Raw genomic sequence first — 25,441 nt, 5'->3', positions numbered from 1 at the left:
AAACCGAGATAGTAAACTTGTTGCATGAAGTATGTCGGGTCTAGTTGCTGTTAAATACAGCAAACACCCAATCAAGCTTCTGAATTTCTCTTCATCCACCTTGGCAGTGCCATCTTCTTTGCTGAATTTGTCCTTTTGGTTCATTGGGGTAGTTGTTGGCTTGCAACTTTCCATATGGAATTTCTTCAAAAATTCCATTGAATACTTCTTTTGACAAATGAAGATTTCATCCTTGCCCTGTAAGATTTCCATTCCCAGGAAGAAGCTCATTAGACCGAGATCAATCATCTCAAAAACTTCCATCATATTCAGCTTGAAATGTTCAACCTGCTCTGTGTTGCTCCCTGTCACCAAGAGATCATCAACATAGAGTGAAATTATAATCACATCATTGTTGATGCTCTTCACATAAAGAGTTGCTTCAGACAAGCTCTTTTGAAAGCCAGCACCTGTCAAATAATCATCAATCCGACCATACCATGCCCTAGGTGCTTGCTTTAACCCATATAGAGCTTTTTTCAGTAAATACATTTTGTCTTCCTTCCCTTGAATTTCAAAACCAGCAGGCTGCTCAACGTAAATTTCTTCTTGCAATATGCCATTGAGGAAGGCAAATTTGACATCTAACTGGAATACTTTCCAGTTCTTTTGAGTAGCAACAACAAGTAAAAGTCTAATGGTGTCCATTCTCGCTACAGGTGCAGAAGTATCTGAATAATCAACACTATAGATTTGTGCATACCCCTTGACCACCAGCCTAGCTTTATGCTTGTTGATGGTATTGTCAGCATTCAGTTTAGTCCTGAATATCCACTTCACGCCAATGATGTTTTTTCCAGGTGGTCTGTCAACAAGTTCCCATGCGTAATTCTTCTCAATTATTGATATCCCTCCTGCATTGCTTTCTGCCATTCTGGACTTTGTTTAGCTTCTTCATAGCCTTCTGGTTCACAGAGGGCTACATTGCTCCTTTGATAGACATCCTCAAGTGATCGAGTGCCTCTTGTTGGTGGATCATTAAATGTTTCATCTAGCAATGGATCTGCAGGCTGCTGGTTTCTTTATGAGTGTCCCCATTCCCATTGCTCTTCTTCATGAGGCTGATTATTCATTTGTGATTGTCCCCAGTCCCACTGATCTTCTCCTTGAAAGTGGACATCCCTGGTAACAACCATTTTTTGTGTTTGAGGATGGTAAACCTTGTAAGCTTTAGATGCACCACTATAGCCAACAAAGATTCCTGGTACAACCTTCTTGTCTAGCTTGTCCCTTTTGATCTGTGGAATGTGAACAAAACACAGACTGCCAAAGACTTTAAGAAATCTTAATAAAGGTTTGTAATTATACCAAGCTTCAAAAGGTGTCTTCTCGTCAAGCAATTTTGTGGGCAGTCTGTTCTGAAGAAAAACTGCAGTGCTGGCTGCTTCTGCCCAAAAATCCTTTGGTAAGTTCTTGTCATGCAACATGCATCTCACCATCTCCATGATGTATCGATTCCTTCTTTCACTAACATTGTTCTACTCTGGTGTGTAAGGGACAGTGAGTTGATGATCGATGCCAGCTTCCTCACAATAGAGATTGAACTCTGATGAGGTATACTCCTTGCCATTATCAGACCTAATGGTCTAAATTCTGTAATTGCTTATGTTTTCCACATTCTTCTTGAATTTGAAAAAAATCCCAGCAACTTCTGATTTGTATTTCATGAAGAAAATCCAGCACATCCTAGAAAAGTCATCAATAAAAGGAATATTGTATCAACTACCTTTGATTGAAGGTGTGCTGAGTGGACCAGCAACATCAACGTGAATCAATTGGAGTTTCTGTATAGATCTCCAAGTTGATTTCTGGAATGGCTTCCTGCTTTGTTTACCAAATTGACATGCACTGCAATTTGATGGAAAGTCAGTGAATTGAGGCACTCCTCTTACAGAGTCATGTTTTTTCATGCTTATCATCCTATGTTGATGGCAGTCGCCTAGTTTTTTATGCCACATTTCCATATCAGTCAGCTTTGTTTGAAAAGCTGAATACTCCTTCTCAAATGGTAGGAATGAAAAACTCTTTCCTTTCATCTTAGTTTGCAAAATTAATTGTTCAACAACATCAAAGACATAGCAAAAATAATTTTCGAAGACAACCTTCATCCCTTTCTCAATCAATTGCCCCACACTTAATAGATTTTGATCTATTTCAGGTACATATAAAACTTCAGAAATGGTTTTTGTACCTGACTTTATGGTGATGGCAATTGTCCCCTTTCCTTTTGAAGCTATGCAAGCACCATTCCCAATTCTGACCTTTGCAACTTCAGTAGATTGCAAGGTTCGAAAGAGGCTTCTGTCAGGGGTCATGTGATTCGTACACCCACTGTCTATCAGCCAGTGATCTGAGGTGGTTTGGACTGAAAAACATAAAGCTACGAACATTTGATCTTCATCATCTTGACTGGCCACTTGTGCATCAACATCTTGTCTCTGAATTGTTGACCTGCAGATGATTGCCTCATGTCCCATTTGATTACATTTGCTGCATTTTGCATCAGGCCTTTTCCAGCACTTGAAAGGTGCATGTCCTGTCTTGTTGCAGTGTTGACAGGGTGGAAAATTTCTTTTGAGAAATTTTCCTTTGTCTGGAATTTACGAGTAGTAGTGTTACTATTGCTTGAAACCTGATTTTTCCTGAAATGACTCTTAGAATCAGGATACTTTGCTTGTAATGCTCCTTCTGTAACATGATCCAGCCTCATCAGTCTCCTTTGTTCTTAAGCGTGCAAAGCATTTATCAATTCTGCCAAATTGATCTTGGACAAATCCTTGGTGTTCTCCAAGGTATATATGCCTCATATCTTTCAGGCACCGTAACAAGGATTTTCTCCATAATTCTGCAATCAGTAAAGTATGTGCCCAGCAATCTCACCTTGTTGACAATTCCAAGCAATTTTTCTGAGTACTCTTTGATGGTGTCAGACTCCTTCATCCTCTGCAGCTCAAACTCTCTTATGAGGTTGAGGCTTTGCATTCCACGTATCCTTTCATCTCCTGCATACTTCTCTTTCAGATAATCCCATACATCTTTGGCAGATTTTAGAGACATGATCCTTGTGAAAACTGTTGTTGAGACAACAACAAATAGACATGCCTTTGCTTTAGATTTTTTGGTTTTTCTCTCCTAATGACTCTTAATCTGAGTCATGGTAGGATTAGTTGGCAGTGGTGGAATTTCATAATCCTCTTCGACAGCCTCCCAAAGATCAAGTGCTTCCAAGTAGGTTTCCATCCTTACTGCCCAAAGTTGATAATTTTCTCCATTGAAGATTGGAGAATAAATATGAGAAAAACTTGCTTCATTATCCATCACAGGTCCTTTAAGAAATCAACTATGATACCAAATGACAGTGTTTAGAAAAGAAAAATGAAACTTAGAAAGAATGGACAGTTTTGATGTTTACAGTAACAGTTTGTTGCTGTTGAGAATTGAAGAATATGATTACACTTTATGTTGCAATCTTTACAGATATTTATACTGCAAAACAAAACAGAAACGCTACAATAAAGCATAAAAATCCTGCTACAATCTGTTAACATACTAACAGATCACCTAATTTTTAAAGACTAGGACACAGTTAATTATTTGCATGAAAACAGGAAATACAGAGCATGAATAATCTTTGACTACTTCTTCTTTGACTGGTTCTTTGCTAGCTCATGAAGCAATCTTCCAACAAGATGTAAAGATATCAACGACTCTACTCCTACCAAGTGTCAGAAGATTAGAGACTGATATTATTAGAATGCTGTTAGTATTGTTTGTCAGTTAAGAGAGTTAGTTAGCATTGTTTTAGTGCAAATAAAGAAAGAATAGATACTGTGTATTATCTTTCTACTATAGCATATATAAACAGAGGATTAGATAAGAGAATATTAATCAATGAATAATAAATCAGTGCTAGAATTCATCTTCTTCTTCTCTGTTTAACAGAATCAATTTCTGTTCTTCTTCCTTTCTATTCTCTGCTTTTCTTCATCTCTGTTCCTTTTCTGTGTAAATCCTACTGTCTATCATGGTATCAGAGCGGCTGAATTCTTGATCTTGTGGCCGTTAGCTTCTAGATTCTGGCTTCATTCTCATTCTCTTCATGAAATTTTTGTGTATTTGTTGATGTGTCTATCATCTATTTGATATATTGTCTAACTGATTCTCTTCTTCAACACTTCAATTTTCTATTACTTCAACCGATTGTTACAATCTTCAATTATCTTCTTTCATTTCTGCATTCTAAAATGGTGACTAGTTCTCAACTTTAGATTGTTCAATCTCCTATTACTTCTTTGCTTCCTACAATTTCTACTGCTGTAACAGTCAAGCTTAATGATACAAATTATCTCATATGACAATTTCAAATGAAAATTCTTCTTGAGAGTCATGGAATTTTAAGATTTGTTGATGGTTCCAGAAAATGTCCAAGTCGATTTGATACAGATTCTAATCTTGAGGGTGTTGAATCTGATGATCACCAAATTTAAAAAATGCATGATAGAGCATTGACGCAGCTACTTATTGCCACTCTCTCTTTTACTGCAATTTCCTATGTCATTGGATGCATCAGTTCTCATGATATATGGATGCAATTGCAGGATCGACTTTCTACAGTGACCAACGCAAGAATTTTTCAGATGAAGAGTGAACTTCAAACTATTAAGAAAGGTTCAGAACCTGTCTCAGTATCTGCAAAGAATCAAAGATGCACGTGATCATCTCTTTGTAGCAGGTGTTTATTTCCAGCGCTCCTTTGACAATTTTCATTATTCCATTGTCTGTTCGGATCTTACAGCCAAGACTATCAAATTGTCCTACAGACAAAAGATTCTTCTTCAAGTCTTTCACATGCCGCACTTCTGAAATAGTACGAATTGAGCCATCATACATCTTCAATTTGATGGTGCCAATGCCAGCAATCTCCAAAGCATGATTATCACCCATGAACACTTTGCCTCCAGAGATGGGTTCATATGTATGGAACCAATCTCGATTAGGAGTCATATGCCATGTTGCTCCTGAATCCATTAGCCAGACCTCAGTGAGCTCTTCTCTATCTGTAGAGACTGTCGCTGCTTCACTATATAAAACCTCTCCATCTTCTGAGGTGCTTGCGACACATCCTTGAGGTTTTGATGACTCTGCAGTATTCTCTATACCCCTTTTAAACCAACAATCCTTTTTGAAGTGCCCTTTTCTGCCACAGTTGTAGCATTTCACAATCTTCTTACTTCTTGATTTGGACCTCCCTTGCCTTTGACTCCCACTAGAGCCACGCTCCGTTGATCTCCCTCTTGACACCAACAATGCCTCTGCTTGGTTTGAACTATTTCTGTCTCCTTTATTTTTGCGCCTATTTTCTTCTTCCAAGATGGCGGCTGCAACATCATCAAAGACTAAATAGTCTGTGAGGATATTATTGGTCAAGTTGATAATGAGCTGATCATACGAATCTGGAAGACTTTGAAGTAGAAGCTCTGCACGTTCACTTTCCTCTATTTGTTGACCCAACGTAGTGAGTTGTGAAAATAGAGTCCTTATTGTGTTGATGTGGTCAGTCACCGCCGTGGTTTCTGCCATTCGAAGGGTATAAAGTCTCCGCTTTAAGAAAATCTTATTGTGCAAAGACTTGGACTCATATAGCTTTGTTAGAGTCTCCCATATCTCCTTAGCTGTTTTCTTCTCCGCCACACTTGATAATACTTCATCGGCTAATGCTAAATGTATGTTAGCAATAGCATTGCCATCCATCTCATTCCATTTTGCATTATCAGTGATCTCCGCGGGTCGATCCCCAATTGCTGCCAAGCAATTGTCTTTCCTTAAGATTGCCTTGATTCTCATTTTCCAGAGTGAGAAATTGCTCCCATTAAACCTTTCAATCTCGTACTTTGCTGCCATTTTATTCACCGTGATCTATTCAGCTATCACCGTTTCACAGAACTGTAACGTATACAGAAATAGTATCGTGTGAATAATACTTCACTAAGTAAGTTCCCAGGAAAGATTGGAGGGGTCACAAACGGTCCCGCTTAAAACCCAATCTCCTTAGACAGAACTTCCTAGACTGTATTTAATCACCGCACTGACTTTCTATATACGCCAACAGTAACTTATGTGAACAGTACCGTATGGGTGAATAGTGCCGTATAGGTGAATAGTGCCGTAGACGTGAATAGTAACTGTATACACGAATAACTTTTGTGTATTAACAACACCAACCAAGAAGGCTCTGATACCACTGTTAGGATACTGGCATGCAAACCCGACAAGACAAAAGGCAAGGAATAAGATAAAATGAGAAATGAGACACACAAGAATTTACGTGGTTCACCCAATTGGGCTACGTCCACAGGCAAGTATAGAAGGATTTTACTAAGTAATGTGGGAATTACAACCTCTCTCAAATAATAGGAGAACAACTAAGAATCTCTCTATTATTAGGAGAAAACACCTCACTTACTCTCTTACAAATACCTCACAATTTTGTGGGATTACTCTCTCTTCACTCTACTCTTCTCTTCTCTATCTTGGTGTGCATTTAGGCTTGAATGCATTGCCTATTTATAGGCAAGAGTGAGGGTATAATGGTCATAAATTTAGGAGGAATATATGCCTAACAACTCATCCTCCACTCATACTCCACCAATTATACCAACTCATCCTCCACTCACACTCCACCAATTACAACTCATCTCCCACTCAAATCCCATCAATTATGCCAACTAATGTAAAATGGCTTTACAAGAAACAGGGCTCTTTTAACACGTATACTAATGCATGTCAAATTGAAATGCAAGATCTTGCATGCTTGTGTTTCTGGGCTCAGAAAAAGTAATTAAGTTGAAAGCATGACATAATTTTAGTACTTAATAGTTTCACGTGCATCGGTGTGTACGTATATATAGAATTGTAATGTTCGTTTATTTTGTATCTGTTTTTCTCTGACCCTATGGGGTTGTTATTTTTGCCTCCTATGGGCTCTAATGTATTTGCTTAAGTTTTATCTCCAGCATGCATCACTGAGTAGTTTTTCTTCTCAAATTTACAGAAGCTGGATGGTGCCGATGCAAGGCTTGCAGACTACTTTGATGTGATTTCAGGGACTAGCACTGGTGGACTCGTGACTGCTATGCTAGCTGCACCGAATAAGCAAAACCGCCCTTTGTTTGCTGCTAAAGACATTAATGAATTCTACCTTGAGAACTGCCCTAAAATATTTCCTCAAGACAGGTAATAAGTAATGCTGATGATGAATTATTTCATTATAACTATTTTTTATTTATCAAGATACTAATTTAAGTACTGTCTGCCAATAGCTCTCCATTTTCTTCAGTTGCAAATCTGGTAAACACTTTGAGAGGGCCAAGGTATGATGGCAACTTCTTGCATAGTATTGTCAAAGAAAAGTTGGGAGATACACGGTTGCACCAGACATTGACAAATATTGTGATCCCAACTTTTGACATCAAGCGCCTCCAGCCAACTATCTTTTCTAGCTATAAGGTGAAGAATAACCCATTAACGGATGCCCTTCTGTCCGATATATGCATTGGAACATCAGCTGCCCCGACTTATCTCCCTGCCCATTATTTTGAAACCAAAGATCCATCAGGCAAAGTTAGAGAATTTAATCTTATAGATGGTGGTGTGGCAGCAAACAATCCAGTATGTTTATGATTTCCTTAGCATCTTGAAATTTCATAACTTAATATTACTTACCTAAAGAATCTTATATCATTCATTTCTTTTTGGAATTTGATCAGACTTTAGTTGCCATAAGTGAAGTTTCGAAAGCAATCAATCGGGAGAGTCCTGACTTTTTCCGTATAAACGCAATGGAATATGGCCGATTTCTAGTCCTGTCACTAGGCACTGGTACAGCAAAATCAGAAGGAAAGTATGACGCAGATGAAGCAGCCAAGTGGGGTATCTTAGGATGGTTGACTAGTGATCATTCTACTCCATTAGTGGATGTGTTTACACAAGCTAGTGGTGACATGGTTGATTTTCATATTTCCACTGTTTTTCAAGCCCTTAACTCTGAGGAAAATTATCTTCGAATCCAGGTGCTTATTTACCATGCTAATGTTGTCATCCAATGCATGTATTTATTCATGAAGCAAAGTGGGGAAATGTAACGTTATAATACGTGTGAAAAATCAATGCAGGATGACACACTGACCGGAACACTTTCATCTGTGGATGTTGCCACGAAAGAGAATTTGGAGAATCTTGTAAAAGTGGGCGAGGAATTGTTGAAGAAGCAAGTTTCAAGGGTGAATTTGGCTACTGGAGTCTTTGAACCTATCAATAAGATGACTAATGAAGAGGCTCTCAGAAAGTATAAATGAATGAATAATACTCCTTGTTTCATCTTGATTATTCTTTTATTTATTTATTTCTTAAGGTTTTTGTTTTGTTGGTGTAGGATGGCTAAATTACTCTCAAAGGAGAAGCATCTTCGTGCGGCTAAGTCAGCTGTTGGAAATAAGATTGGCGGATGTAGTTGTACTTAATTGTTTACTTTGTAAAATAGTATTCCAATAAAGATGCCATGCACGTGGAATCCCGATATATACGAGTGATTTTTTAAAAATTGATAAAATCAGTAATTACCTAGTGTTTCTTAGGGAAAAAACAAGAACCAATAGATAAAGTTTCTCCTCAGTCAATTTTTAAACAAATCACTCGTATATATATGGACTTGTATATTCATTAAAAAAAAAAATTCTTATTTATGTTCTCTAGGATTTGAATCCTTTAAACTGGGAATAATCCGTTCATCAACCTGAGTTTCAAGTGTCTTCAATAACATAGATATATAGATGGATATTCTTTTAAATTCATTTTATTATCATCAATACTCAAATCTATTTTATCAAAATAACCTAATTGCTATATTATACGTACTTGAAGTGGTTTTGAAAAAATAACTATTAAAATTTGATCATTGTAAATAATGTAAAATGGTAACTAAAATTGAAAAAAAAAATTTCTAGGTCAATAAAAAAAGAACTTTTGAGGATCAAATTGAAATAAACTATCATAACCCAATTTTTTATGCTTAGTTTTTATATATATTTCAAAAAAATAAAAAAATCCCAAAACAAAGTGTCTTTTCAATAATTCTAATCAATTTAAAAAGTCAATTAGCTCTTAAATAAAAAATAAAGTTGAAATTTGAAGTTAAATTAGTTAAAATTGCATAATTTTAGAAAACAAGAACTTGTAAATTATAAAAAAGCAGAGAAATTAAAGATTTTAATTAATTCACTTTGAGATGAAATTAAAAATAAAATCTAAGATTAAATCCTTACTGGAAGATCCAAGCTATATGATTCTGAATTTGTGCATTTTGATCCTTAATTGACCAATAAAAGTTTTATTATTATTATTTGACTCTTGATTTGGTTATCAATTCTAGCCCCAATATTCACTTATCTTTTCCAGTTTGATCTTTGATTTTGAATTTTTTTAATTAAATCTCTAATTTCTCATAAAACTTTAATATTTATGCAATTAACCCTCTTAGTTGATCAAATTAACTTTTAAAAATTAAAATTCGACCCTCAGACTTTAATTTCTTCTACTTAGAGCTTAAATTAACTTTTTAAAATCAATTTTTCTTTCAATTAAACCCTCAATAAATTTTAATAAACATTGAAGAATTCTAATTGAGTCCTTAAGCATTTAATTTTGAATTTTTCTCCTCAAATTGATTTTTCTTTGTTAATAGAACTTTTTCCTGTCAAAAATACACTGTCGAACTTTTTTATTTCTTTTATTTTTATTTTATATATTTGATATGAAAATTCAGTTTTTAATTATTAAAATGTCTAAATAGATTTGTAACATAATTTTATAACATTTATATTTTTTTTATTTTATCTTTCAATCACATAAAATATAAACATACTATTTTGGTATTTTTTAAATTGCTTTAACAATTATATTTTTTTTTAAGCAGAAAGAATTCTTCCAAACAAGAACATTACGTTGGTTAAAATAAATAAGAGATACTTTGATAAAAAGATTTATTTAAAAAAAAAAATTAAAACCACTATATTTTTAGATTTAATGACAATATACCATAGAATTTCCTGAGATCTGAAAACAATTTAGGTCCCTCCTAGCATAGCATGGGCATATATACAACTAGTATAAACTTATTTCATGATAGCTATTTAATATTATGTATATTCCAAAATGCCGAATTGTATTGTAGCCGGGTTGTGGGAAGGTCCTAGGGAAGTGATTGAGGCATCCTTCAAATCTTTTGCAGCAAACGTGTGGGACTTTTTCTTTTTTCTTTTTTCATTTGGGTAAGTTAGCATGGAAAAGTTGATATTAGACATTTGAATCATACGTAGGTGTTGCCTTTTCCTTACCCAAGCAATTAGAAAACCAGAAGCGAGTAATTAACCGAAAAGAATAATATATATGGAAAGACTTGCAGTTGAGACTGACTTGTAGTTTAGAATTGATATTAGGGTTAACAATGAATATAGGTCCAACTTCATTCATCCCCAATGGATTGAAAATATTTCTTTAGTAAATTGTTGCTCTTTCTTGTCAATCAAGCACTTAATTACTTAAAATAAAATAAAATATTATTTTAAAATACGTGAAATTCAATTCATAAAAGGCTACGGCGTGTCACTTAATAGAAAAAATATATATATAAAAATAGATAATGTATTACTAGAATAATAGTCAATTAATATGCTAGTTCAAAAAAACCTAAATTAATCTTTTTTTACTAGAATAATAGTCAATTAATATGCTAGTTCAAAAAAACCTAAATTAATCTTTTTGAATGGTTTACAAGTTAATTTCATAAACAAAAAGTCGTTGTGAGAATGGTGAAGATCTTAAGAAATATTCAATCAATTAATTATATATTCCCATTCTTCTTAAGATTAAAATATAATAATAGGAAATAATATCTTGATAATAATATAGACTCTCTCCTCTTAATTCAAATATTGATTGTGTGTGTGTGTGTATGGGATTGAATTCCAAATAATTAATGTTATTTCACTGACCTTCGAAACATCAATCTACGTCAATTTCTTGTGCATCAAACTTCACAAATTAAGGAAGCTTAAGCACGGCAGTTATGATCATATCAAGACAATTGAAGACTTTGCTTAAGATTAATTATTGTATTCGATCCATTGAAATTTAGGCATGGTATGTACGGAATTTGGGAAGCTGTTCTATAGACGCCAACAAAAAGAATGGAAGGTGACGGTGTATAATGAAAAAGTCGCAATGATCAAATTGATAATCACACGCACATTTTAAGTGTGATAATCAAATTAATTTTCCTTAAATACATTATTAATATATTCATGGCTAAGACACGTGTCATGAAGCAGCCATTGCGCGCATATATGATGACGAAGGGGAAGCCAAACTGGTCCCAATTACTGTGGAACTTTGGCACCACCATTGCCAAACTGGTCCTTTGTTCTCTAGCCTCATTCACACACAAAGCTATTAAAAATCCGAGCTCCTATCCTAGAACGTGATTTCAATGGTATATAGCTTGGAAACGAGCAATTCAGCTAGTCAGCTTTTCTCCTTCCCGAGACCTTTTTATCTATGGCTTGGCAACGAATCTCTTTTACACGTATAATCATAAGCTTAATCAAATTATAACGAAAGAAGAAAATCTAGGTTTTTTCCGATTCCAACTTTACACTTTGAAACCATGGGGAAAAAAAATCTATTATTAGATTCTGAAAATTCATAAAACTGACTGAAAATAATACACTTTATAAAGTTGTTAAATTGACCGGTCTATATATATAGAAAAATTAAATCAAAACTAACTAGGAAAAATAAGAAAGGAATCCAAAAATAATAAGGAAAATTTTTTAAAATTTCTAGGTCAAATTTGAGCGTATTCCTAACCCTGGTGAGCACTATTAGGCAAACCTATAGGAAAAACTGACAAAATTTTAATCCTATTTAATGATCAAATAAAATATATTAATTTTTTTTATAAAAAAAAATCTTGTTTGATATGTTTAAATTTCTTTTTAAAATTTTATCTTTTTTATTTAATCCATAAATATATCCACTAGATATTTTAGAAATCTCAAATTATAATTAAGTTTTCTGCTTGTATCTTGTTGCCCAATTAATAGGCTTAGCTTGGCATCGTAACTCCTAATCACAGAATTATAATTACATAAATTAATTAAGGGCAAAACCTCATATAAGTTTCCTCAGTATATATAATTAATTTATCAATTAAATATAATTAATTTATCATCTAAATGTCTCAAGTACCAAACTTATCAATATTTTGGGTTCGCACTGTATATCTCTCCTTAATTTCTATTCAAATAATTAGAGAGAATATTAAACAATACATATGCTTTCCTTAATTTTAAGATGCGAAATTAAATACTACCTTTCCCCTCCCATTTAGCTTGTGCTAGGTAAGGTGCAGAGTGAATTTTTTTTTTTTAATTAAAATCTAATTAGTAATATAAGATAATGTGTGTCTTTGTAAGTCTAAGTTCAAAAAGCTTTTTATTTGATAGAATATATTAGAAAATAATATAAATTATATCTTGAAATCTTATATAATAATTTAAATTTTTAGATTGAAAATGTTTTTGGATACACAAAATTTGCTTAGGTATACATAATTTATCTTAACATTGGTTCAATATTTTCATGTCTAAAACCAGAGATGAAAATAGAAGAAAAGATATAACATTTTTCTTTATATTCAAAACTGTCCTAAAAATATATTTATTAACACTTTAATTTGTTTATAAACACATGATTTTTAGCACATGCACCCTACAAAACTATCCTAAAAATATATTTATTAAACACATGATTTTAATATATATATATATATATATATATATATATATATATATATATATATATATATATGAACCTCTTTTAAGGCCTTTTGTGTCATGTTTTAGATTGCGGGAAGGTATATATTAAAAGCTAATATATCTCGGAATTATCCTTCAATATTATCGTGGTTTATTGAACTGAAACGTTTCCTTTTGAAAATTATAAATCGATAACTTTGCCTCAATGACCTTTTCCATCCATGAAATTGTCTCTTCTCTTGTTGCTAACTTCTGCAAAACCCCACAGTTGATGTAATTGATTACTTCTCATGTCATAACTCCTCACTTCCTAATCAACCAACAATTTACTTTTACCCTTTGACCCAATTTGTAAGTTGTCTAACTTGAATCGTGTCAGCTAAGAATTGTGTAGCGATAAGTACAGAAAAATTCGGATCCATTCAAAATTGTTCCCCATCCAAGAAACTTCAAGATGGTCAAATTTGGTATGTAAATTCTTAGGAATTTTTTAAGAACTCCAAAAAAAATCATGAAGGACAGAAGTCTATAAATACCTCCACATCTCCTTTGGGAGATTGCAAGGTTTTAACACTTGAATACATTTGAGTACAAGCTATCTCTCAAGCTCTCCGAAAGTTTAAGCTAAACCCTCTCAACTCTATCTTCTACTTCTAGGACTCTTTACATTTTTAGCATTTGTTTATCAATATGGCGAACATGCAAACTCCATCATCACCTCCTCAACCTCCAACACATGTAAACCAAATCACCATTCTTAGCATCGATGGAGGTGGAATAAGAGGAATTATACCAGGAACTATCCTTGCCTTTCTAGAGTCTGAGCTTCAGGTAGACAAGAAAACCGGGCTCTTTCAGCACGTATACTAATGCATGTCAAATAGGCATGCAAGATATTGCATTCTTTTTCATCATCATATATACTAAAACAAAAAAAGGAATGCCTGAAGTAAGGTTAACACTTAATAGTTTTACATGCATCTGTGTATATATGTAGAAATGTAATGTTAGTTTATTTTTCACACACTGAAAGTTTTATCTCCTGTATGTATCATTGAGTAATTTCTTTTTGTTCAAATTTACAGAAGCTGGATGGTGCAGATGCAAGGCTTGCAGACTACTTTGATGTGATTTCAGGGACTAGCACTGGTGGCCTGGTGACGGCTATGCTAGCTGCACCGAATAAGCAAAACCGCCCTTTGTTTGCTGCTAAAGACATCAATGACTTCTACCTTGAGAACTGCCCTAAAATATTTCCTCAAGACAGGTGATAATTAATTCTGATGATGAATTATTGCATTACAACTGATTTTTATCCATGAAGATACTAATTTAACTATTGTGTGCTAATAGCTCTCCGTTTGCCTCGGCTGCAAATCTTGTCAAGACATTGAGAGGGCCAAAATATGATGGGAAATTCTTGCATAGCATTGTCAAGGAAAAGTTGGGAAATACACAGTTGCACCAGACATTGACAAATATTGTGATCCCAACTTTTGACATCAAGCGCCTCCAGCCAACTATCTTTTCTACCTATCAGGTGAAGAATAACCCATCAATGGATGCCCTTTTGTCGGATATCTGCATTGGAACTTCAGCTGCTCCGACTTATCTCCCTGCCTATTATTTTGAAACCAAAGATCCATCAGGCAAAGTTAGAGAATTCAATCTTATTGATGGTGGTGTGGCAGCAAACAATCCAGTATGTTTATGATTTATCAATCTTCAAACGCATCTTGAGCTTGTATAACTAAAGAATCTTATATCATTCTTTCTTTTGTAATTTGATCAGACTTTAGTTGCCATCAGTGAAGTTTCAAAAGCAATCAATCGGGAGGGACCTGACTCCTACCGCATGAACCCGATGGAATATGGCCGATTTCTAGTCCTGTCCCTGGGCACTGGTACAGCAAAATCAGAAGAAAAGTATGATGCAGAAGAAGCAGCTAAATGGGGTCTCTTGGGATGGTTGACTAGTGATCATTCTACTCCATTAGTGGATGTTTTCACACAAGCTAGTGCTGACATGGTTGATTTTCATATTTCTACTGTTTTTCAAGCCCTTAACTCCGAGGAAAATTATCTTCGAATTCAGGTGCTTATTTATCATGCTAATGTTGTCATCCAATATATTTATTCAAGAAGCAAAGTGGGGAAATCTAACCTTATAATACGTGTGAAAAATTAATGCAGGACGACACATTGACGGGAACGCTTTCATCTGTGGATGTTGCCACAAAAGAGAATTTGGAGAATCTTGTGAAAGTGGGCGAGGAATTGTTGAAGAAACCAGTTTCAAGGGTGAATTTGGCTACCGGAGTCTTTGAACCTATTAATAAGATGACTAATGAAGAGGCTCTCAGAAAGTATAAATGAATGAATAATACTCTTTGTTTCGTCTTGATTATTCTTTTATTTATTTATTTATTTATTTATTTATTAAGTTTTTGTTTTGTTGGTGTAGGTTGGCTAAATTACTCTCAAAGGAGAAGCATTTTCGTGAGGCTAAATTAGCTGTTGGAAATTAAAGCTACTACTCCAAAATGGACATGATTCATAGATAATTTGACTATTCATTTGTTGTTTTATTATTGAAAATTAAATTATTAGATGCAAATAAAATCTGGAAGAAATAATTTATTACTTTGTAAGATAGTCTTCGAATAAAGATGCTATGCACATGGCATCCTAGATTTGTAATATATATTATGTAATTCAATCAGACTATAAATATTTTATTTTTTCCAGGTAAAGCTGATTTTTATGTTATTTTTATTTTGTTCATACTATTTAATAATTACCTAGTTTTTCTTAGAAAAAAAATAGCAAATTTTCATATCAACTTTTGTTTATCGAAATCAAGTTTCTTCTCACATGGATTTGAAACAAGTCATCCACAATTGAATTTGTCTATTCACCAAAGAAAATACATACCTTATATGTATATATATAATTCGAATCCTCTAAATGATAAGCTGGGAACATTCCAATATTGTGTTCAACTTTGTTTGGAGACACATTGCTCACCGCTGATTGCCCTTTCTTAATTCTTTTTCCTCTAATTACTAAGATATTTCAGATTGTTGTATTGTCTTTTGTTTGTCCATAAATTTCAATTTAAATTCATTTCATAATTCTTTAAATTGATTTAATAGGTGCGATTGTCAAATGCCAATCTCATATCTAAATTCATAATATTAATAAATTAAACAATTATCTTGAAATTCTTCTTCTTTTTTACATTTTTCTCTCTCTTTTCTCACTATCTTTTTCATGTTTTTTTTTCTTTTCCGATACAAAATTTAGTGATAAGACTAGATTTATATCTTGCGCTGAGGGCTAAACAGTTTTTTTTCAATTAGTTTTTATTTCAATTTAAAAAAAAATATTAAACCGTATTGCATGCTATGTGATTATCCAATTCAAACTTATTATTATTGAAGAAATTAAAATTAGTCAAATTAGAAAGTTTTTTTGTTTCATAGTTTAATAACTTAGATTACAAGGCTTAAAAAACTAACGTGGGTTGATATTATTTTTATTAGATTTTTTAAAAAATTTATTATTGGATATTGTTTTTTTTTAATGAGTCTTGTAATTTTTTTTTCTTTGTCTATCGGGTTATCTCATGACTTAAACTCCAAGTTTAATGAGCTAAGCTGGGTTGACTCGACCCCTTCTATGAGATCGCTTTTTTTAAAAAAAAAATTATAATATTTTTTATTCTATTATTCAAAATTTTATTTTATTCTTTCATAATTAATTGGTTGAAAATTAAGATATTATGCTTCTTATTGTGAGAAAGTGTTTTTTTGGTTAGGTTATCATGATTATTTTTTAATTTATTTATTATTGTTGCTTTTTTGTTATAAGTTAATTTAAATAAAATCAATTTTCTTAACCCGGTCTATAACTCAAATCATATTTTAAAAAACATTTTTATAATAACTAATTATCATCTTTTTATATATATAAAAAAATTAAGAACGGCGGGAGAACACAAGACGGGTACACAGTATATTATTATTTTCCATGGCTAATTGTTTACTTTGTTGTATTTTTTTATGTGAGGATGTGACAGTTTAAAATAATGTTTTAATATGTCATCCAAGACATTACAAAAATAATTGTATCCAAACTAAAATACTGCTACATGTTGGAGTGACTTCATTTTGCTTAGATAATTCTGTGTGCATAAAACTGAATTCATCTGAAGTTATCTATCTCTTAATTGGCATGATTACTTGTACTCATTTTTTTCTTTCCTGTTTGTTCCTTCGAAGGTGATAGACCTTAAACACAATCAAGTAATTTCAAGAATATGGAGAAGCAGCTAAGGCAAAAACTAGGAGCTTCAGAAGTTAAGACAATATTGTTATCCACAGCTGGTGACATGTTCGGCATTGGAAGCAACGACTACTCTGTACCTTTCACCACAAAGTTCCACTGTGCTTCAATCCTACTCCAAAAAAGAGTATGTCAAGATGGTTATTGGCAACATAACAACAGTGATCCAAGTAATTAACATGTTAACACCATAAGGATTAATTCTTTATTTCATTTTCTGATCTGATCTGATGATGACGACAAGAAATCTGGATTTCTGTATCTGCAGATTGGTTCTAAATGGCAATATTAGAATTGCTCGAAACAATCACCCTCCCCTTTACTCTTGACAATCAATGCAAACACGAAAATTATTTGTAGTCAATGTGCCTGCAAGCCCGCATTCCTCTCATTTCTCCATTAATTTTCATCATGAAGCACAAAAACCTTCTCCATTTTATCAATCTTTTTCTACCCCATTTTATCAAAAAACTAAAACTTCTCTTACCCCCAAGATTTTGAGGGACTATCTACAAAGAGAGGTTGAAGTGATGATCCAAGGGTGTAATCATATATATATATATATTATTTTTTTCAGATTATCTTGCCTGTAATTAAATGTGTTTTGGTGCTTGGCCCAATAAGGAATGTATAAGTTGCCAAGGGATCTACACAGTTTAAGCCCATCATCTGTTGGAGTGTATTCTCTGGACTTGGAGTGCATTTCCTATGGCTTATTGGGAATGTTAATTAATTCTCACTTAGAGTCATAAATTACTGAAAAACTAAACCACGTGGCATTTTCCCTCTAGCGTCACTATGAATTGTAGCAGTGTGATTGATTTTTTTTTTTTTTTATCATTAAGGCTTTTTTATTTAATCCTTCTATTATAAAATTGTTTTGATTTATTAAAGGAGGATAAATTTCAAAAACAGGAGACTAGAGTGAAAAACACAATAAACTTCGATGGTGTTTTTAAAATTAGCATGAAAAGTTAATTTTGATTCTCCTAAACACTACTTTTCTCTTTGTGTCCAGTAAAAATACAATGAGTTACTTTCTTCGTATCTTTTTAATTACTGATAAATTTGGTGCCAATAAGTATAATATAAAAGTTTAATAGTTTTTTTTTTCTTAAAGAAAGTTTCTTTTTAAACGAAGAGTAATTTCTTTACTTATTTCAAACTTAGTTTATTTCTACTCAATAACATTTACAATTTATTTTATTGCGAATAAATATATTTATAAATTGATTTGACCTAAAAATAGAAAAATAATTGGATAAAGGACATATTTACCCCCTAACTATTATGTGATTCTCAACTAGGTCAATAACCAAAAATATTTCCCAATTGGATCACCATTTATCAAACATTACCGAATTAATTCATGTCTTAAATTAGATTTATGAAAAAACAAATAGGCTGTATTTTTTTTTATTATTATTTTAAAGGAAACATCTTATAGCTAGAATTACTTCAGTGATGCCCAGATGATGGGCCCAATTGGAAGTTGTTTTTGTTTGCGTAGCCAATTGAGTAATAGGTACTACTTGGGGGACAAATCAGTATGTATAAGTCAAACAAACACAGACTTTGACAATTGTCTAAAGAAATGTAACTGCACTGACATGAACGCGTGTTTTCCAAAAAACGAAGAACAAAAGGAATTCCAAAGACACACACACACACATGTATATTAGCATGCCTAATTAACAACAAATAAGAACATACGTATTATATTATATGCGTAAAGGAAGGAAATTTCCTTGCATGCTCTTGTTCTCGACAGCCATGATCTTGGGGCAATACCATTAGAAAAGTAGAGCCACCATTTCAGCTACCATTAAAAAATTTAGAGTTACGTGGCTAAGTTTGATGGATTTTTTTCATTAATTACTCACCACTTTCCTAGATTTGAACTTTTTTATTTGTTTGAAAGTAAAAGGGTTGAAGACATGAGTAGTATTTTTCTTTGGCCTTATCATAATACAGGAAAAAAAAAAAAAACCTCTAGTACTTACGACTAAGTTGAGTGAATCTGTAAATAGTTTAAGTGGTTAAAGGTTGATGGGTTTGTCATAATGCCTCAGAAAAGTTTTATTATGTCCTTAGAAGGATAGCTGTGGATTTTTCATGAGGAGAACATTATTACGCAAATATAAAGATGAAAGGAGGATGGTAAGGGCATGAAATATACACATGATTGTTTTTATTAAAATTCAGGTATCATATTAAAAATTTATTTAAATTTTTTTATTTAAAAATTTAACTTATTAAATGTGATTTTAATAATAATTTTATATTAAAATCTTTAACAACGTACATGCATGTCAAATTTATAAAATCCTCGAGATCCCTCGTCAAGTTTTCTCAAGTATTTTGGCTTCGACATTAATGGTGCAAGTTTCTCCTCGGGATGTGGTGTCAAGGAAGTTCACGATATGCATGAAATTTTATGAGTGTTAACGTGACGTGGTCATGTAAAGGAAAATTAAAGACTGCTGTTTGATTTCCAAATCCAAAAGTTTTGAATGTTCTTAGCAAATACTATTCCTTGCATAACTCTCTGCTTCAACTTGAGCAATCTTCTGTTAATTGGTCTCTATTCGACGATCAGTTAACATTATCTTCAAGCACAGCTGGTCTAACTTAGAACAGCCATTAACTTAATTAGAAGAAACAAAAGAAGTTCTGGGCAACACGAAACCTCATAGCACAAATTGTATCATGATGCTAAGAAATTAGCCAAAAATGTGCTGAAGGGCAAAAGAAAACACCAAGGAATATTGCAATTAATTATACTACTTAAAGATTTCGAAAGTATTTTTGTATCTATCCTAGAAAAGTAATTTAGATAAAATTTCCAACAAAGCAGTCTTCGATTTGATTCTCTTCGGCCTTTGATATCGTAGGTTAGCGTCTTCTTCCTTGAGACCTCAAACCCTATCCTTCTGTGAGGCTAAGGGAACAATATTTTGACCATCGCGTGTCCTTTTGTCTTGAAAAAATTAACAAACAATTTTCATGCATGGAAACTTCATGCTTGTGTGATATGTGGTGATGAAACAAACAGCCAGGTACTGAGTATTCAGGTATAATTATTCCTTGACAAGGAATTGAACTGGAAATTCAAATGATAATTAATATAAGTATGTTGTTATTTAAATGTTGAGAGTAGACCAGAAAACTTTTAAAATTATTTTAAATATTCAATAATTTTAATTAGAAATATTTTTTATCACAATATATAAATTATAAAAAGCTCTGAGATGACGTCCAAGAGTGTTTGCAACAAAAAAAAAAATGGATATGTCACAAAGTTTCATTCTACTACTTATAATATTCAAGAATCTTATTTTTGTTTAAAAACTTGGTTATTTAGGAAGTCTTTTTGGTCCTTGTAGTTTTATAAAAATTACAATTTAGTTTTTATGATAAGTAACTTTTGCAATCAGATCTCTATATTATTACTTTTCATTTGGGTAAATCAGCATGTGGAATTGTAGAAATCACTACAAGATTTAATAGTTTTATTGATGATAAATTTCGTTGGTGATTATTTTACTAACAAATTCATAGACGGAAATTATCCGTTAAAAAAAATCTCATCGGTAATTTTTGGTTTGTCGATGAATTCATCATTGATAAAAAAAATTACTGATAGTTTTATAGATGCACAATGCGTGCAAAAAAAGAAATTACTCGTTTCACTCTATCTATAATTTATCACTGAGTTGCAGTGGCGTTTTCCTTATCCATGTAACTAGAAAAACAAATGCTAGTTAACTAGAAAGAATAATAAATGTTGCAAGACTTGCAGTTGAGACTACACGTGAATTGTAGTTTAGAATGATTAGGTTTGATGCAACATAGTGGCATGATTGATAGAAATCCCATTGGATTGAAAATATTTCTTTATTAGATTGATGCGCTTTCTTGTTAATCAAGCACATTGAAATCATATGCTTTGATTCAAGCCCTAAATAATGAATCAAATGTCTGACTTCAAAATATATGAATTTCAATTCGTTAAAGGCGACGGTCTCATACAATAAAAAAAATATTAAAAAATCAATTGAAGCAACTATATCCTGCCAAAAGAAAAAGAAATTCAAAATTAGTTTGCTAGTTCAAGCTGTAGACTTGCAACTTGTACATGTCCAGATTATCTTATAATTAATTTTTATCAAATAAATGTGAATGGTGAGATTCGAACTCGTGACCGCTTGGTCATCAAGATTCTGATATCATGTCAAACAACCACCTTAATCCAAAAGCTTAAGTTGTTAGGTAAAATCTAAAGATATAATTTATATTATTATCTAACAATCTAAGAACCTTGTTGATATCATAAGTTTAAATATCACTATCCCAATTTTAATTAATAAAAATTAACTATAATAATGTAATGTATGTTTTATAAATTTCAAATTCAAAAATCTATTGAGTTGAATAAATTTTTTTATTATTAATAGGCAGTTAAGATCTTATCAAGACAATTGAAGACTTTGCTTAAGATTAATTATTGTTTTCGATCCATTGAAATCACCTTTTAGGCACGGTGTGTATGGAAGTTCAGAAAATGTTCAATAGACGCAAACAAAATGAAACTTGGAAGGTGACGACGTAATGAAAAGTCGACATGAGCAAATTGATAATCACACGCACATTCTAAGTGTGATAATCAAAATAATTTTCCTTAAATGCAATATTATATTCATGGTTTTGTTTGATCGGTCATCGGCTGAGACACGTATCATGAAGCTTGGTCCTTTGTTCTTGAGGTTCATTCACCCACAAAGCTATTAAAAATCTGAGGTCCTATCTGTGAAGGTGATTTCAAAGAAATAGTAAACCTCGACAAAGTAAATTCATCAACAAGAAGTTCCTTTGGAAAATCATAAAGTTTGAATAAATAATGAACTAGTCTCGGCCTTTTCTTATAAGAATTCGTCGGTGGCTTTGGTTATAACTTTTGCAAAATCCCATTTTGATGGTAACAGGAGTTGTTTCTTCGAAAATAGTTGCTTGAACTCGTGAACCAAAAGAAAGCATTAAAGTAAACCTTAATGGCCATCAGGAATCAAATTGGGGAAAATAACATGTTCAAATCCAACCAGTTGCACTAATGATCTTCATCAACTAACTTATTTAACTATGTGCCAGCAAAATACCTACCATTCCAATTTTAGGGTCTACTTTCTTTTATTTGAGAATTTGGAATGTTCAATTGTACCCTTGGACCCAATTAGTAAGTGGTCCAAACGTGAACCGTGTCAGCTAAGAACTGTTAGTGATAAGAACAGATAAGTTGGATCCATTCAAAATTGTTCCCGGCCCATCCAGGAAACAACAGAATGGTCAAATTTGGGTGACTAATTATTGGAAATTTGTTGAAAATTCCAAACACCATGAAGGGTTAGAGGTCTATAAATACCTCAGCATCCCCCTTTGGCAGATTGCAAGGTTACAACACTTAACTACATTTGAGAATACTAGCGATCTCTCATCAAGCTCCCAGAAAGTTTACGCTAAACCCCTTCCACTTACTAGGTCTCTTGATTCCCTCATTACATTTTCAGCATTTGTTTTTTAATATGGCTAACATGCAAACTCCAAGATCTCCCCTTCAACTTCCAACTCGTGGAAACCAGATCACTGTTCTTAGCATCGATGGAGGTGGAATAAGAGGCATTATACCAGGAACTATCCTTGCCTTTTTAGAGTCTGAGCTTCAGGTAGAAAAGAAAACGGGCTCTTTTAGCACGTATACTAATTAATGCATGTCAAATAGACATGCAAGATCTTGCGTGCTTTTGTGTTTTCGGGTTCATGATCATATATAATAAAAAAAAAAATTAAGTTGAATGCATGACGTAAGGTTAACACTAAATAGTTTTACATCCATCAACGTGTATATATATTGAATTGTAATGGTCGTTTATTTTTCACACACACAGTTTTATCTCTTTTTTTATCACTGATTAGCTTTTCTATTCAAATTTACAGAAGCTGGATGGTGCAGATGCAAGGCTTGCGGATTACTTTGATGTGATTTCAGGGACTAGCACTGGCGGCCTCGTGACGGCTATGCTAGCTGCACCGAATAAGCAAAACCGCCCTTTGTTTGCTGCTAAAGACATCAATGACTTCTACCTTGAGAACTGCCCCAAAATATTTCCTCAAGACAGGTAATAATTAATGCTGAAGATGAATTATTGCATGACAACTGATTTTCATACATGAAGATACTAATTTAAGTACTGTCTGCCAATAGCTCTAAATTTGCCTCGGCTGCAAATCTGGTAAAGGCTCTGAGAGGACCAAAGTATGATGGCAAATTCTTGCATAGTATTGTCAAGGAAAAGTTGGGGGATACATGGTTGCACCAGACATTGACAAATATTGTGATCCCAACTTTTGACATCAAGCGCCTCCAGCCAACCATCTTTTCTAGCTGTAATGTGAAGAATAACCCATCAACGGATGCCCTTTTGTCGGATATCTGCATTGGAACTTCAGCTGCCCCGACTTATCTTCCTGCCCATTATTTTGAAACCAAGGATCCATCGGGCAAAGTTAGAGATTTCAATCTTATTGATGGTGGTGTGGCAGCAAACAATCCAGTATGTTTCTGACTTATCAATCTTCAAACACTTCTTGAGCTTCTATTAATAAAGAATCTTATATCATTCATTTCTTTTGTAATTTGATCAGACTTTAGTTGCCATCAGTGAAGTTTCAAAAGCAATCAATCGGGAGGGACCTGACTCCTACCGCATGAACCCGATGGAATATGGCCGATTTCTAGTCCTGTCCCTGGGCACTGGCACAGCAAAATCAGAAGAAAAGTATGATGCAGAAGAAGCAGCTAAATGGGGTCTCTTGGGATGGTTGACTAGTGATCATTCTACTCCATTAGTGGATGTTTTCACACAAGCTAGTGCTGACATGGTTGATTTTCATATTTCCACTGTTTTTCAAGCCCTTAACTCTGAGGAAAATTATCTTCGAATTCAGGTGCTTATTTATCATGCTAATTCAGGTGCTTAATTATTTATTCATGAAGCAAAGTGGGGAAATCTAACCTTATAATACGTGTAAAAAATCAATGCAGGATGACACATTGACCGGAACACTTTCATCTGTGGATGTTGCCACGAAAGAGAATTTGGAGAATCTTGTGAAAGTGGGCGAGGAATTGTTGAAGAAGCCGGTTTCAAGGGTGAATTTGGCTACCGGAGTCTTTGAACCTATCAATAAGATGACCAATGAAGAGGCTCTCAGAAAGTACAAATGAATGAAAAATAGTCTTTGTTTCATCTTGATTATTCTTTTTATTATTTTATTTATTTCTTAAGTTTTTGTTTTGTTGGTGTAGGTTGGCTAAATTACTCTCGAGGGAGAAGCATCTTCGTGAGGCTAACTCAGCTGTTGGAAATTAAAGCTACTACTCCAAAATGGACATGATTCATAAATAATTTGGCTATTCATTTAAATTTGTTGTTTTATTGTTGAAAATTAAATTATTAGATGGAAATAAATGTGGAAGAAGTCATTTTTCACTTTGTAAGATAGTCTTCGAATAACATGCTATAACATACTATCCAAGATTTGTAATTTTTTTTATTTTGTTTCTACCTTGAATATATTGAATCATAGAATTCAACCAGACTTTAAAAATTTTCGTTTCCCAGCAAAAGCTTTTATTCATTTCTTGGATTGATTATGTTAATGGTATTTAGCCTGGTTTTTCTTTTAACTGTCGCAATTGACATCATAATAATCTTTAAAAAATTCATGGTAAGACATTTTATTATTAGAGGGAAAATATCTAGTTTAAAGAGTTATCACCTAGTATTACGGTCACTAAAAATCATAACTAGTCAACAGAGATTCTATGGTACGAGACTGGTTACACAAAAAAAAATACTATCATCTCTTAAGCTTCCTTACTTAAGGTATGTCGCATTGCTGGTTTTATCTTAAATTGCTAAGGGTTTGTTTTTTTTCTGTTTTTTATGGTCTGCTTATAATATTCCTGACTCTAGTGCTAATGAATATATTCAACTACAAATACTTCCAACTCTGGCATTGGTAAATATTACATAACCAAAAAAAAATATGGTATTCTCGACTCTGGCGCTAATGAATAAATTTTGGATTGAAAGCAAAAAAACATATTTCTATTATATGTTTTT

The 25,441-nt window shown here is 33.1% G+C and overlaps 3 protein-coding genes across 3 annotated transcripts; all 3 read left to right on the top strand.

Moving 5' to 3' along the window:
- Nucleotides 1–4,529: 4,529 nt before the first annotated feature.
- On the top strand, nt 4,530–8,558 carry LOC133670842 (patatin-like protein 2). The gene is made up of 6 exons (XM_062091441.1): nt 4,530–4,724; nt 7,091–7,272; nt 7,359–7,707; nt 7,806–8,108; nt 8,211–8,383; nt 8,471–8,558. Exons 1-6 carry the CDS (start codon nt 4,530–4,532, stop codon nt 8,556–8,558), a joined length of 1,290 nt encoding a protein of 429 aa, XP_061947425.1.
- Nucleotides 8,559–13,601: 5,043 nt separating this feature from the next.
- Nucleotides 13,602–15,592, top strand: LOC133671119 (patatin-like protein 2). Its single transcript, XM_062091768.1, has 6 exons — nt 13,602–13,742; nt 13,997–14,178; nt 14,265–14,613; nt 14,704–15,006; nt 15,105–15,277; nt 15,376–15,592. Exons 1-6 carry the CDS (start codon nt 13,602–13,604, stop codon nt 15,437–15,439), a joined length of 1,212 nt encoding a protein of 403 aa, XP_061947752.1. The 3' UTR covers nt 15,440–15,592.
- A 7,124-nt stretch (nt 15,593–22,716) lies between these two features.
- LOC133671118 (patatin-like protein 2) lies at nt 22,717–24,805 on the top strand. Its single transcript, XM_062091767.1, has 6 exons — nt 22,717–22,978; nt 23,250–23,431; nt 23,518–23,866; nt 23,958–24,260; nt 24,358–24,530; nt 24,622–24,805. The coding sequence occupies exons 1-6, from the start codon at nt 22,838–22,840 to the stop codon at nt 24,683–24,685; spliced, it is 1,212 nt and encodes a 403-aa protein (XP_061947751.1). The 5' UTR covers nt 22,717–22,837; the 3' UTR covers nt 24,686–24,805.
- The last annotated feature ends 636 nt before the right edge of the window (nt 24,806–25,441 follow it).

The sequence above is a fragment of the Populus nigra genome, chromosome 13, assembly GCF_951802175.1.
Source record: "Populus nigra chromosome 13, ddPopNigr1.1, whole genome shotgun sequence".
NCBI lineage: Eukaryota > Viridiplantae > Streptophyta > Magnoliopsida > Malpighiales > Salicaceae > Populus > Populus nigra.
The sequence above is the reverse complement of the archived record's forward strand: the minus strand, read 5'-3'. Positions and strand labels throughout refer to the sequence as shown.

Bases quoted from the DNA above. Each gene is read 5' to 3' on its own strand.
- LOC133670842 (XM_062091441.1), top strand. From the start codon at position 4,530: ATGCATGATAGAGCATTGACGCAGCTACTTATTGCCACTCTCTCTTTT. The intron at 7,273-7,358 runs GTAATAAGTAAT...GTCTGCCAATAG, and splicing joins AAAATATTTCCTCAAGACAG to CTCTCCATTTTCTTCAGTTG. The intron at 8,109-8,210 runs GTGCTTATTTAC...AAATCAATGCAG, and splicing joins AAAATTATCTTCGAATCCAG to GATGACACACTGACCGGAAC.
- LOC133671119 (XM_062091768.1), top strand. From the start codon at position 13,602: ATGGCGAACATGCAAACTCCATCATCACCTCCTCAACCTCCAACACAT. The intron at 15,007-15,104 runs GTGCTTATTTAT...AAATTAATGCAG, and splicing joins AAAATTATCTTCGAATTCAG to GACGACACATTGACGGGAAC. The intron at 15,278-15,375 runs GTATAAATGAAT...TTGTTGGTGTAG, and splicing joins AATGAAGAGGCTCTCAGAAA to GTTGGCTAAATTACTCTCAA.
- LOC133671118 (XM_062091767.1), top strand. From the start codon at position 22,838: ATGGCTAACATGCAAACTCCAAGATCTCCCCTTCAACTTCCAACTCGT. The intron at 23,432-23,517 runs GTAATAATTAAT...GTCTGCCAATAG, and splicing joins AAAATATTTCCTCAAGACAG to CTCTAAATTTGCCTCGGCTG. The intron at 24,261-24,357 runs GTGCTTATTTAT...AAATCAATGCAG, and splicing joins AAAATTATCTTCGAATTCAG to GATGACACATTGACCGGAAC.